Raw genomic sequence first — 14,942 nt, 5'->3', positions numbered from 1 at the left:
GGACCACTGCAGTGAAAGCTTGAGGGGCCTACGAGGCAATAGGAGGCAAAATGTTAACATTATGCTGTTATATTACGGAACAGCAGCTCTGAATTCTGCAGGGCACCACGGGCATTTTAGCTGTAATGTTCAGAATATCACTGATGTAATGTGACAAGGAAGTGACCAATTGGTCTTATCTTGTGGCGAGGGAGAGTCTGTGGTATGTCTACGGGGGCGACAGTAGCTTTGTGCTCCAATGGCTATACTGTGTGACAGCAGGAAGCAACAACTAGTTGGAGTTTCTTTATATGAATAGGTATAGTTCAATATGTGGTTTAAGGCTGCATATTTCATTTGAAAATCAAATGGGTGAGAAATCCAGGAGTTGTCTGAGCATTGATCTCAATCAACAGCGGTCTGCACATATTTAAAACTATTCTGGGTAAAGAACACATGCCAATAGCAAAGCATTTCCCATCAAACATTAAAATAAATGTGTTGATTAATTGCCTCACTAACTGCTCGAAGATGACCTGCGTACATTCTAGCGTCAATGAGTTGTTGACTCGCTCATGTCCATGTAAAATGTGCAAAACATGCACATTGACTACTTACTGTAGAAGAGAAAATGTCTGCAGCTCTGTGGTCTGACCCATTTACACGCAAATACTGACAGTTAGTTATCCAAGCAGAACAACAAACCTGAGTTACTATTTCTGACAATGTGAGCAACACTCCTATTTCCATCAGTGTTCTGTCTTTGTCTCAGGAAGGTCCTGCCCTGCAACATTTTGCAGACCGCTGCTCTTTGAGACCGAGACGTGATGTGTGATATTGCATAGCCACTTCCATTTTACATGAAACATTTAGATAGCAGTCGGCACAATATGTACCACTTACTACGTAGAGGCAAAGCTGTTTGTCACCTGTATGCTGTGTTCCTCTGCTCTGTCCGTGTGTTTGTGATTTCCTGTCCATTCTTCACCCAGAAGCTTTCCTTGTGGGGCGTGTGGGCAGTGGTGAGGTTACACAGCAGGGTCACTTTTTTGACAGGAGTCTCCGCTGACAGGATGGTCTGATCAGAGGCATTGATCTTTGGTTCTGGAAGACAGAGACAGTCAAACCTCATCACAGAAGTGGGGCTCAACGCTGTTTTTAATGATTCCTCCCATGCTGTAGTAGTAGCTGAAGGTTGTATGCTTTATTTATACGATCTGTGTAGGAGGGTGTCTATGAAGTGAAGACAAAAGTGCACACAACAAATAAACAAAAGACATAATGGCACATGAAAGAGCTGAAATGTATCAAACAATAATCTTTAGATTAAACAAAGTAGGGATTAATAGTATTTTTGGATGGTCAACATTAAGAGTATGAGAGAAATGTATACGTCTCAATATCTCTATATTAATCAAATATTAATTTGATTAATTATACCTATCTCTGCGTTGCACTGCATTCAAAAATACATTTCTGAATAGTCTAAATGTACAGTCACACAGCCTCCAGGAGGACATTTGACAGAATACTGTAGCTGATAACTGCAGTAATGTCAATGTTTCATTTTAACAAAGGAAACTGGATGAGCTCTCAAAGATGGCGTACCCTAAGCCTGCATGTAAATGTCATCAGAATAAAAAGCCTTGTACTTGGAGATCTGGGCTGAAGATGTATACACTGAACAGTCCTTTGACATTTTACATGACTGCTGAATGAACACCTACATTCCTTCACCCTCTAAATTGCTAAGCACACTGGTTGCTAAACAATACCAGGGGTCCATTTCTCAAGGACGTTCAGGGAAGCAGGAGGTGTCATCTGAGAGAGAGGCGCCCTTTGCTCTGCCTTGAGTAGCGAGCAGGAAGCCTCCTCCTTCTCCCTCCTCCTCCTCCTCCTCCTCCTCCAGGGCGGGCCAACCATGGCAACGATGGAGCCCCCGAGGGGAGGAGCAGAGAGGAGAAGCATCATAATCCTACTATTGGCTGCTGCTGCAAGGCCACTAGCAATGTAAAAGGGGAGGCGAGGGGAAAGAAGGGCTACTGAGACCTGCAAGTGTCTTCTATTAGCATTCATGGCACCTTCTTCTTGCAATTCTGTATACTCGATAGCTAAGGGGATATCTCTTCCCTCCCCCCCCCCCTTACATCTCTCTCTCCCCCACCAAGCAGAACCACATGTACTATTAATAGTATCTTAGAGACATGCATACACACACAACATGAGGTACATAAATTAACATTTAGCAAACACGGCACAGTAGTCCACAGGCAATTTAACCAGAAGGTTGTTTGTAGGACACCTTGTCACAACTTCAACTGTTGGATATTGTATCGCCATATCACAATGTGACTAAATATAAAATGTAGCTCTACATGAGTCGAGGTGTAGTGAAGCCTGATCCCCGTCCTTGCTTCTTGCTGGTACTATAATACAATATAATGTAATAATCAAAACAAGTGTCAAGTAAAGCTGTATTCTGATACATTAAGGCAAGATGCGTTCAATCTATTCAACTAAATAGGTCTATATTTAGGGATTATATCATTGTAACACATTACAATACCATCAGAGAGGTGTCCCAGTAACTGTGGGCCTCCTGAGCACATGGTTGCTTAATAAGGATACTTTTAAAACATTCAATTTAGAACAACACACGTTGTGTTACTTTACATTAAACAGTAGAACTTCACACACCTTTAAGTTTCACAAACATGCTTTTTGTGAAATAGTTACTTTGCTTTGACGTGTAAAGTCTGTCTGTACTGTAAGTCATGAGTTAACGTTATACTGCATGCAACATCTATGTGTTTGTATCTCAGTATGAAACGCTCATCACTTGTAGGTTTGCAAATTGGCTGAAAAAGGTTTGAGGTTTACTTTTTCACGGAGAAACCAGCTGTGTTCATCTTAAATTAATGAGCTTACATTCACGTGTTAAGGTGAAAAGCTTTGCACGCTGGGAGAAAAAAATGTAAACTCATCCACAGAAACACGGTAAACCACTCCGGCACTGTAATTGTATGTGCCGTTAGAAGGGTGATGAAAAGGCAGTGTGACACAGAAACACTGTATTTAGACAGATTGTGTGCTAACAGTGACGTGAGAGTGGTTAGAGAAGTTTCAACAGACATTTTGAAAGCTTGCCACCATTGGAATCAGTTGTATTTGACATAAATTAAAGCTAACCACAGCTGATGTTCTTTGTCAAAGCAATAGATCTTCGTGTTGGCTCATTTGCTCTCTGGCGATGAGTTAGATGAGAATAACAATACAGAGTGGTATCGACGTTCTCATCTATTAAACAAAGCAAAGCTTTGACAAATGAGCGTATTACTCCAAATGTTTCTTTGAGAGTTTCATACTCGGAAGATAGATTTGTGTAGAGTATCACTTTAAGCAACATGAATGTAGAAAGTGCATCTTAAGAATATGTATCTTCAGTTAATATTAACAATGAATGAATGTCTGTCAAGACAATCGGACGTTGGCGTGTTTCCCCCCCAGCTAGAAACAATACATTTATATCAATGGGCTATTATGTATAGCCTGTTATATACATGTAATAACGTGGATATTACATGTATATGTGAAGAACATTTACTCCTCAGTAATGACAGAATATATTTCGAGAGGACGGGGAAAGTAGGAAACGAGTAAATGTGAGAATTGAACAGCTGCTGTCTCTTGCACTTCTCATAATATTTTATCAGCCCGACACCTAATCAAATCGTGCTCACACAGAAATCAAAATGTGTCAGTCCAATCAGAAGAGCCGGCGAGGATCAAACTCCTCGTAGCTTCTCAGAGAGCTTCACTATGACTAACAACATTCCTCATATCCCCGTGCTCCAGTGGGCAGAGCACTGAAGCGTGTACAGATTAGAAGGGTCCAGTTGAAATTCAGTTTGTTTCGAATGTTTGTGTGCATAGTGCAGAGAGTTAAAGGATATAATGTCATTACTGATTCACAGTCACATGCTTAATGGCTGAGAAGGCACAAGGTTACACAGTGCACGGGCGAGTCCACAGAGACTGTTTTGCAGAAGACAAATATCTGACTCATCTAAAACAAGGAATGAGACACTCAAGGCCCTCTCGTGGTCTCATCCTTTATTGGATTACCACACACAAATTCTAAAGCAGAAAATGTTTGCTTTTATCAGGAAAGGGTTGACAGCAGGAATCACTCCTTTACACCTTAACAGATCTCTCCTTGTGTCTTCTTACAGTCTCATTTACACTGTGCCCAGAGTGAGAAAGCCAAATCAAAAGCACCATAACTTCACAGCACCGCTAGGTTTCCGCTGCTTTTAGCAGGCAGGGCTTTGACGTGAGTAAAACAATCCACGTAACGCAAGAGACACAACATAATGTTAAGGGAATAAGCATCACAAATAAATCCAGGGACAGGAAATGGGTGGAATTAGGATACAGAGAAAAAGATAATGATCAGAATATTGTAAAATAAAAATAAAAAAGGACACATGAGACAGTAAGAACAAAGGTTGCGTGTGGAAGTGAAGAAGGAAGTGTGGATAGAGATAAAGTTCCTGGGTTTGTGGTCATTTACAACATGCTCAAGGGACTTGGGGAGAGACGGGGAGTCTGAGGTCAGTAGGAGAGAACAAAGATATTTACCAAACCAAATTAAGAAACAAGATTTAATATTAATGAAAACAAACATAAGGGATTTAGACAGATAGAATATTTCTTTATATAAATACTTGTAGAAATGAATAAATAACGAGATTGGTGTTTGTTTTATTTGTGTCTGCCCAGTGACTGCTGTGGGGAGGATGGGCCCTGAGAGGTTTTTACGGGCTGGACTGGTTGGGAAGGGGATTAGTTTGTTCATCATCTAGGTACTACAGGACATAGACCACTCACTCTGTAGCACCGAAATGGTGGCCTGGGCGCGGATCCAGGTGATGGCAGGGTTTTGTCGTAGGTCATTGCGCTTGGGGTCGTTGCTGGCCCGGCACTCATAGGTCCCAGAGTCCTCCAGTGTGAGACGCTTGATGCCGAGCACACTGACCCCATTGGCGCCGTAGGCCGTGTTGATGGATACCCGACGCTTGCGGGCTCCGTCCCATAGCTGCTTGAAGGAGTCAGCGCGGTTGATCTCAGCATACCACCACTGGATCTCTGGAGTGGGGTTACCAACCACGTCGCAGTACAGCTCAAAGGTGTCCCCCGTAAGCTTAGTCTCAGACATTGGCGACTTCACAAACCCAGCTGGAGAGGAAAAGTGTATCGGGATGGCAGGGAAGGAAAGGGTAGAAGAGGGTTAGAGCAGTAAGAAGGTGTGGAAAGGTCAACTAAGGCCAAACAACTGTCAGACAAAGTCATAGTCAACGAGTCCCAAGTCTATACCAGCAAGTGGAGCTGGTGTCTTGTGTAGTTTCCTTTTCTCTAAATCTCTCTCACATTTAACTTTGTAAAGATGAGAGCAGCAAGATGTTTGATGTGTGGACTTTAGTGACCGTACCTGCACCTGTAAACCCCACTTTACCATAACATTTAACAAAACACTCGAATAACTGGTTTAATCCGTCTCCTTAAAAGTTAGTTTAGGAGAGAGCTGAATAAGAGTCTGTCACGGGGCTATCACACATTGAGATGGACAAACACGTTCACACTCTCATATTCACACCTGCAGGCAATTTAGAGACACCGGTTCACCTGACATGCATGCCACTGTGGGAGGAAACCGGAGACCTGGAAGGAAACGATATCGTGATATTGGCCCTTTTTTGGAGACTGAACCAAAATGTTCACGTCAGTTTTAAAAGTCTACATTCTGGGTTGTCAAACATATATTACTTGCTTATTACGTTAAAGACTAATGCCATCTCTCATGGTTTCATCTTTTATCTCAGACCTTGAAATGCCTTTAAAAAGCAATTCACAGAAATCATCACAAGTAGATGTAACTGTATGCATACATGCATAAACCTAATCTCTTCATCCATATCGGCTCGTGCTGGTAACACCAGAAATTAGGTCAGTCAGCTCTCATTTTGGATAAGCTGGACTTTAAGAGCAGGTTTATAAAATGCACATAAAGCTACAGAGGAGCATGACAGTTAGGAAAGAATCGCACACAGTTCACTTGTTCTTTCAAAGCTAAATTAACTTACCGAGAGATGCACATCCTCTCTACTTTACACCTCCGGCCTTTAATCTGGAGAAGTTTTAAGAACAACCCCCCCCCCATTTTTTTTTTATATAACCACATAAAACACATTTCAAATATGACATGCAGTGGAATTTATAATAAAACGGGATCCCTAAGCATTATTGCCACAACTGTGAGTGCACCATGCTGTGCCTGTGCCTGATTCATGACCCTGTTTCACATCAGTAGTTAGCCCAACAATACACTGCCAGCCTTAGTGAACCTCATCTAATGACAAATCACCAGGACCACAGACGCTGTTCTCTGCCGCCCCTGCAGCCTGTCAGCTGTAAACCACATGTGCTTAAATGAATCAGAAAAAAAACATTGCCTTAACTCTGCCCTGAATTTTTGTAAAGGAAATGGGAACAAAGAGTCTGTGGTCTCTCGAGTGTTAGACTGTGTTGTGTCTAAATACAACAGCTTACAGGCTACAGATCTGTCTGCCCTGCTCAAAGTAATGTATCATAAGCACATGAACAGATTAGCCCGTGGAAGCCCGAGGAAGGAGCGTAAACAACTGCATTCAGCTCAATGAAGCCAGTTACATTTCATTTAAATACTTTCATTAAAAGTTTGAATTTAAATACCATTCACAAGGTTTACGGCTAATTAACTCGCTGGGCTCTGGATGCAAAAAAAAAGGCTGTCAGAGTACAAATATTCCCCAATACGTGGATTTTAGTTAGTAACATGGTAACACGTCTGTTGCTTAACAGCCCGTTTGTGGCTCAGAGCCATTTGAAAATTAGACGATTGGAAAAGAGAATTTCAGATAAATAAATATGACACGAATTGCAGTATTGCTGCTCGGAGATTCGGTGCTTACAACTTGTGTTTCTATGTGCCATGCCTGGAGATATGCAGAGTAATTAGCATTTGTTTCTTTTCTCTGGAAACATCTGGAGCTCACCACATAATCCCACAGGGTGAACCCAAGCCTATCCGCCTACACTGTTAAAGCAATATTTCAATTTGACAGAACATTTACTATGGCAGCCTTTACCATTATTACGTGAATAATGGTAAATTAGCTCGGCACATGGCTCAGATAACTATTGTCAGCCATGCATAAGTGCTCATAATCACAGTATGGTATCATCTTTAAAAGAAATAATGACCATCCTCCAAGGTGACGGCAAATTAAATCAGAAAAAGGAGCAGATGAATTCATTTAAATTCCGACTCAGGGAGGCTCAGGAAATACTCCCAGAACAAACTACACACAACACTTGGCCAATGAGCACACCAGTTTTCGTGCTGTTTAAACAAGGAGCTTATACTGGCAGTGAAAACAAAGCAGCCAGCCGGTACTCATTCATTTCAAAGGCGTGCTGGGAGACAAGAGGTGACAAAGAGAGGTGCGATGGATGGTGGTCGGATCTCAGCGACTTGGTGACAGAAGAAAGATGACTTCCTCTTTATGCTGTGATGGCATGTTCACCATCGTGTTGTATATTAATGTATAGCAGGCCCATCTTGCCATTTATTGTACATGGACACGAGTAAAATGTTTTTAGTCTTAATTATTTTTTATTTAAATATTATTTTACAGAGTCTAACGCCAGGGTTGACACTGGACGTGGAAGCGCCGCGCTGTGTCATCGGTGGCCTGGCTGTTCACATCAGAAGCGCCTGTCAGATTCTGTTACTCTGCTGTCGTCTACAGCAGTGGTCCCCCAACCACCGGTCCGCGGGTCATTTGGTACCGGGCCGCACAGAAAAAATGAATAAAAAATATTCTATTGATTATCCGTCTGATGTTTTATTTTGAAAAATGACCGGATACATCCGTCTGTGTCTCTTGACACGTCAAGACCAGAGGTCAAGACGCTCGTCTCAGTCACGGGATACTTTACTTAAAAGAATTAAGCCCACAAGCGGAGTGGAAAACAAACATCTTAAGAGCTTTTTCAGAAAGGGAAAAGACCCAATGAGGAGACAGAAGCAGAAGAGCCTTCCAAGAAAAAGAAAGCTGCATTTAAAAGACAACATCAGGAGTCCTACTTAAAATACGTGTTTCTCGCTACAGGTGATTCTCATGCGCCGCTCTGCTTAATACTAAGAGTTGGGGCAACGTGTGCAGAGAGAGTACCCGCAGTCAGTCAACAGATTCCTGAGACTTCTGTGACATGTTGACTTGTGTTACGAAGAATTTCTTCCTGCCTAAAACACATGAACACGACTAGAACATTTTAATTATTGCGCCGAGCCGCCCACGTGTACTGGCACAGACTCCCCGCTGTATTTTGGCATTACATCACTAAATGCAGCATTTCTAAAAGAATATTGTAGGATAGTTGAAACAAATGAGAGCTCCGCAGAAGGAAGAGACATATGTTCTGTATATGGCTTGTATGTAACCTAACCCAGGAGAATTACATGAGTAGGTGGGTTAACAGAAATATTTCAATATAAAAATAATGAAGGCCTTCACAGTGCCGTGTCTGAATTGCATGATTTAGTTTATTTTACTCCTTTTTGACATGTGAACAATAGTATCACAAAATAATCAGTTTTCTGTGACAAGCTCTGTCTTAGTCTAAGTGGAAGTCACAGTCATTACAGCCTACATACTCCACTGATGTAGGAAGAGAAGGGAGATCCCCTGAGGACTGACAGCCAGCCATACATACACACACACACACACACACACACACACACACACCACACACACACACCACCATGCATCCTGAGAGTGACTCATCTTCCATCCTACAACCAGAGAAAGCAGCGAGTAGGAAACCCCCTAGGGCCGCAGAACTGGTTATGTGTGTTTGAGTTGTGGGTTTCGGTGCATATTTGTTGTACCTGCATGGTACTGGGACAGGTGTGTGTGCCTGTTCGGGTCATTTATGGGATCATATCGTTTATATTTTAATATCTTTAACTCACGGTTGTTAGATGAGAAAATTGGTAGCAGTTGTGGGATATGTTACATGGTAAAAGGTTAAAGGTTAAACTCATGTTTGTCCCTTTTTGTTTTGCTGGATCTAAGCTAGAGACAGGTTCAGGTGAAATGTAAAGCCTGTCCATGAACACAGGAGCTTTCTGTTATTCTAGTTCCATCTCATTTTGGGTTGAAGTTGGGGCAGAGCTATCCTGGGAATGTGTCAAGGTCATCAGCCTCCAAATACCTCAAATAACCAGAAAGGTGTAACTTTCCTAACAGGGGCCACACAACAAATACGGTGAGTCAGGGAGTTGTCATGCAAGGACGGTGTGCACACACCCACACCGGTCAGAGAACATTTCAAATTAGGCACATGTGAGATTTACTTTGGGTGTCAGCCATTACCTTTACCGATCTACCCGAGGGATGTTCGGCACTGAGTTAAATGTGCACCGTGATATCAAAAAGTGAGACGGTGTTAAAGTTTAAAGGTTTTACATATTATGTCCTATTACCTTCAGGTCACAAGTACTTATCCAAACATCCAGTGGTTTCTATTCTTTCGAAACGAATAACTTATTTAACATATAACCTCAACTGTGCTTTCTTTTTACATATTCTATTGTTTGTGCACACTTCTGTACACCCTGATATATAATTATACTCAAATACTTGCTGTTTGGTAACTGAATAACCAAACCAATAAAGAAATAGTTCTAATGTTACTATGATTAATAAAATGTCTATAATCATAGTCTTTAAAGGAAAGTATGCACGGGCAGTAGGCAATTGCTGAATGTTCTGGCGTAACATCAGCAGTAATGTTCAGTAAATGTCATCTTTGTTTAAGACGAGTCGAAGCCCACATCCACACTTATACGTTTACTCCTAGCGTCCGCACTACTCCGTCATTTTAGAAACCCTAAAGACGACTGAACCCGCTGCTGACCCCGTTTTAGTTTGAATGGAGACTTTTGAATGCGATGACACGGACACCCTCATGCTCTCCTGATTGGGTCTCATCGGTCCTTCCCTGATTCGTCATGCCCCTATCACATGACACTTTTCCGGAAGGAAACATCAGCCTTGGATTACCGTGTGACTGCCAGTGGTTAATTCAACATGGCTAATGAATTACAGGCGTTGCTGACCTTGTTGTTTATGCTAGCAGCTGTTGTGCAGTTACATTCTGCATTGTATAAAGCTAGAAGGCCATTTCACGTCCCTACAAGCAAATGTAGTGATATCAGTAGTGTAGAAGAATGCTTCAATGTGTAGAAGTCATGTAATAAAATGTTACAAGTATAAGAACTTAACAATACAATTTGTCTCTGTGATATGTAGTGTGCAGTTACATTTGTGTCAGAGAGGCTGCGATGATGTATAGCCCTGAACACATTGATGACAGGGTGGTTATAGTTTTCCTCGCTGACTTCACATCACATAAATACCCTATTTGTTGCAATGGAGCAATGTGTATTTTTTCTTTTGTTTGCAAAGCTGAATCTTCAGAAATAGGAGGCGCTGTGCCGACCATTTCCATTTTGGTGGTAATACTTGAGTCTGTCATTCAGATCACACAAGAGAGGCAACAGTTTAATGAGATTTAAATCCCAATAACCCCTGTGCTGAGTAGAAATGCTCTAATCCCATCTTCTAATCACAACCAGCGTGCACTTCCTATTTCTCTTTCAGAGGTCAAAACAAGGGAATTCAAATGATTTGATGTAAAACCCAAGAAGCAGGGAGAAAGATGCGTCATGGGACACCGATCATCAAAATACCACAATCATTAAAACATTAGAAGAACCACACCTTCACAACTCTTTCTGCAGGGGTGACAAACGCTATTTCTCAACCCACGACATGCATCCAAGTATTATTATTCGTCAATGTAAACCACCCTGATGTGCTGAGTATCAGCTGACATGAGCCAACCCCGTCTGCCAGGTCACTACTTAAAATACTGATGGGAAAAATGGAGCCAGGTATAAATGAGAGTAACCTCTTAGAGTATCCTGTCTCTGAGCTGCTCTTGTGCAGCACACTTAACCTGCGCTGTTCCGGCAGACCAACCAGTACTACAGGGCTGTGGCCAAATTGGGAAACTTCCAGCTGTGAATGTGTGTAACTGTATGAATGTGAAACAGGGTGGTGCTGAAAGAAACAGCATGCGTGCTCAGCAAAAAAGCTTCCCTGGACAATCATACCTGCAGTGTGTTTTAGACTGTGTGATGCTCCTCCTAATCAGTGCAGTCCATATCAGATTTCACAGTGGGCAAGCGTGACTCAGTGTAAGAGCTGGCTTCAGTCCTACAGCATATTTTCCAGACTCACAAATGTGCGTTTGTGCAGAGCTTGGACAGACGCATGATAATGGCCAAGCTGCTGCATCACATACAGTAAGGCTATTGATTGAATGGTATGTAGCTATACATGCTCATCTTAAAACACAATGTTGGCTTCTGTTGATGAAAATGCATAAGTGATGCAGAGAAGAGTTAGAGACTGCAGTGCATATTGCATTACATGTGGGGAAAGCTTCATACTCTGTGTAACCTTAACAAGAACCCAATCTTTGCTGTTGTGTGTGTGTGTGTGTGTGTGCAATCTTAAGCAACTGCTCACCAAACAGCTCAATGAGAGAAAACAAATATAAATTGCATATATATATATATATATAATAATCATATTGTTCTAAAGGCTGTCTTGACGTTTTGATTCACACAGGCAGCGATAATACAACAACAAAGTTGGCAGCAAGATCAGGCTCCATGCTTCGTGTGGGGAACTTATATAAGAAACAAAAGCACTTCCTCAGGTCAGCCCCAGCCACCTTCTCAACAGCTTTCTGTGCATAGAGATCACATCATCTCTCAGCTTAAATCGTTCACAGCCACCTAGCGAGTCTTTAGAAGGCTGTGCAGCTGTGCACAAGGAGGCCGTCCATTAAGAGTTAATGAATTCACTTTCACAAAAGGACCTTAAAGCCACAGTTCTCAGTGCTGTGTCTCTGTGGTAAAAATAGAAACGAGGCAGAATGGACGGATGCTATTTACAGTCCTCCAAATATCTGTCGCAGAGACTGGCCACCTATAGTAGGCCTACTTCTCCCTAAGCGTGAGGAAATAATGACATGAATTCCCTCTGCTTCCCAGATACAGTGATTACATCTCATGCACTTATAATTATTATACTCCCCCACTGTCTGTAATATCACAGGAATATCTAGGATTGCATAAGAGGCTATGCACCTATTGCCCTTAAACTGAACTGTGAGGGAGAAATGAAATGGCATTTGGATGCATGCGATGAGAGCAAATATTACTAGAGACTAACTGTATCTTTTTACGACTGTGATCAATGTGATGAATGTCGGGTCTATTTACGGGAAATGAAATCTGTAGATTAGCAGACTTTAGGATTCCTACATTCACCAATAAAGCGGCCACATATTTAGTGACAGGGTGGCACCAGTGTGTCTCCCACTGACCCCTGGCTGTGTGTGTGTGTGTGTGTGTGTGTGTGTGTGTGTGTGTGTGTGTGTGTGTGTGGTGTTAACTGGGCCTCAGTGAGTGGGCACTAACACTGGACAAAGACCACAGGAAGTGTTTGGAATGCCTTTGCTTGAGCTGTATCAAACAATGGAGGGCTTATTGGGTATTTGATTTTCCAGATAGCAAGATCAGAGAACACCTCACTGTGCGTGCACACACACTTCGAGCACCTCGGAGAAATTAACAAAGAAGAAAGAAAGGAATTCTGGGGATAATATTTAGTTGTATAACTGCTGTGGTATTTTTGTTATTTTGTCTCCTCACAAGCTGAAGACTTGAGGCTGATTTGACTTATTGTGCTTCTTTCATTTCACTATTACACACAAAATATATAAAATACAATAAATAGAACAAACTGTTCCAATGTACAACACTTAGTTTAGCTGTTTAGGCATAAATAACCTGGAATATCTTCAAATATTTGCTAAATAAATCCTTAAAAAGGTAGGACAGCACTGTGAGGTTTTACACAACCTTCTCATCAAGATGGATTTCTTGTTAAGTCTTCATAGTGGGTGTCCGATTAGCTCACAGAAAAGACGAGGTGGACGTTAAGCATTCAAATTTTATATATGCAGAGTAATTCCCTGCCTTCATTTTCTCTGAAAGAGGATTACATCATGTCAATGATATTGATTTATCAACGCAGATGTCTTGACACATGGGTAGCTTCTTAAAGGATGTGAATACATGCAGTGGTTGTTCAGCTTTTATATCAAAGCGTCAGCATCTTCACAACCATGTGAGGGTTGTACAAAGGTTCCCATGGAGGTTATTTAAAAAAGAAATAAAGATTTATCTCATGAAATGCTGCTGATTTGTGTGGCCCTCTGGGTGATGTGATTCAACAGCATATGAAGTCAGGACATGCTGTGTCAGAGGAGGGCAGCCTGGAACACCCAACAGCATGTTGCTGACATTTACTTAAACGCAATCATGTCAGTTTTATTATGATTAATGCACGGTGAACTTTTGAAATCACAAACCAACAATCTATGTCAACAAATCCCTAATTCCCTGTCCCTGAATATTTAGAAAAGAGAAAACAACTTGTGCTACATGATCATCAGATGTTATTTGGGTATGCATCTCGTTTTTGCAATACTCTTTTGCAAGAGAGAAAATGTGGTGTACTATGGGAGTAGTTGTCTCAGTCAAATTGATGCATAGGCAAAATAACTGTGATCCAGAAGGGCCCGGTATTTACAGTAGGCCTATCTACACACACTGGGCGAGTCTTAAGCCTGTGCTGGGTGTTGATAACATGTTACTGGATCAGCATCCATAGCAGGTTAGTCTTGCCTGACACAACCCAACCCCCTTTGACTAAACAAACTGCACTCTGGCATACAGCCTCAGGCTTCCCATAGGCTACTACTAAATGTAAATATTCAGAACTAGTTCCATCAAGGTACTAACATCAGTTGTGTTCCCAGCAACACTGCTCATTGTGTATTTGTAAAACACATTTGAAACCATACACGAGATGCCCGGGTGGCAGTTAATCCCTCTCACAGACACACTCCTCAGTTGACAGGAAATAACCTTGCAAAAATATCACAAGAACGTCAGTTTTGTTTCCTGGTTTATTCGTTAATAGTTCCGTTTTTTGCAGTCAGATATTGAATCCCATTTGTTGGTGTCTAACTCTGGCCTTGTTGTCGAGATGCGTGAAACTACAGTAGTAGCTTTAACGCAGTCAAAATCCTCTTTAGAAACATTTCGCTTGGGCGTCCTCACTCAAGTCAAGTCACTTTCCCTCAACACGATGTTTACAGTAATGCCATGGTCACATCTGTTTTCTTACCGTTTTGAGCCGAGATGAAAGGCAGCATCAAGTTCCATAGAAGGACCACCGCCAGCATCACTGCGTTAGGATGCATCGCTGGGGCTCGAGGAGAGTACCAGGGTCTCGGTCGGACGAATGTGGGAGGAGAGATCGTGTATTAATCACAAGATCTACAGAGATGGGCCCTGCATAGCACCGGGTTCTTTAAAAATACTCAGCCGAGGATGATTTAAAAAAATATATGTTTGTAGAAATGTCTCCCTGATTCAAAGACTTTTTGAGGACAGCGATGGGTGAAAGGTCCGGGACGAGGCCAGCGGCTCAGGGATGCCGATGTTCGGCCATAGGCGGTGAAGAAGCCTCGTCGGATTGTGGAGGAGAGGTCTTTGGATGTCAGGGAGATTGTCCACAGTGTAGTTCAGAAGATTCAAAGATGCGCAGAGCGATGCGCATTTGCGCTCTCGCGGTCACGGTTCGGTTATTAAAATGAAAGTATAGCGCAGAAATGATTCCCGACGAGAAGTGATGGAGCCGAAACATAAG

At 42.0% G+C, this 14,942-nt stretch overlaps 2 protein-coding genes across 4 annotated transcripts in view; one reads left to right on the top strand and one right to left on the bottom strand.

Annotated features, from left to right (window-relative positions):
- Nucleotides 1-7,878, top strand: part of rec114 (REC114 meiotic recombination protein) — a 25,985-nt gene extending 18,107 nt beyond the window's left edge. For both annotated transcript variants that reach the window (XM_029456064.1, XM_029456054.1), the window contains exon 7: nt 7,716-7,878. The gene's annotated coding sequence lies outside the window, so the exon portion shown is untranslated. The remainder of the gene's footprint in view (nt 1-7,715) is intronic.
- The window catches only part of nptnb (neuroplastin b), a 24,220-nt gene extending 9,278 nt beyond the window's left edge, over nt 1-14,942 (bottom strand). The window contains exons 1-3 of one of the 2 annotated variants that reach the window (XM_029456035.1): nt 14,418-14,942; nt 4,870-5,217; nt 909-1,083 (exon numbers count right to left, since the gene is read on the bottom strand). In XM_029456035.1, the coding sequence (XP_029311895.1) occupies nt 909-1,083; nt 4,870-5,217; nt 14,418-14,493 (599 nt within the window). In that variant the 5' untranslated portion in view covers nt 14,494-14,942. The remainder of the gene's footprint in view (nt 1-908; nt 1,084-4,869; nt 5,218-14,417) is intronic. The other variant, XM_029456025.1, reaches the window with a different exon arrangement.

Source organism: Cottoperca gobio, chromosome 3 (assembly GCF_900634415.1).
Source record: "Cottoperca gobio chromosome 3, fCotGob3.1, whole genome shotgun sequence".
NCBI classification, from domain to species: domain Eukaryota; kingdom Metazoa; phylum Chordata; class Actinopteri; order Perciformes; family Bovichtidae; genus Cottoperca; species Cottoperca gobio.
Note: the sequence above shows the minus strand (reverse complement) of the source record. Positions and strands in the feature narration are given on the sequence as shown.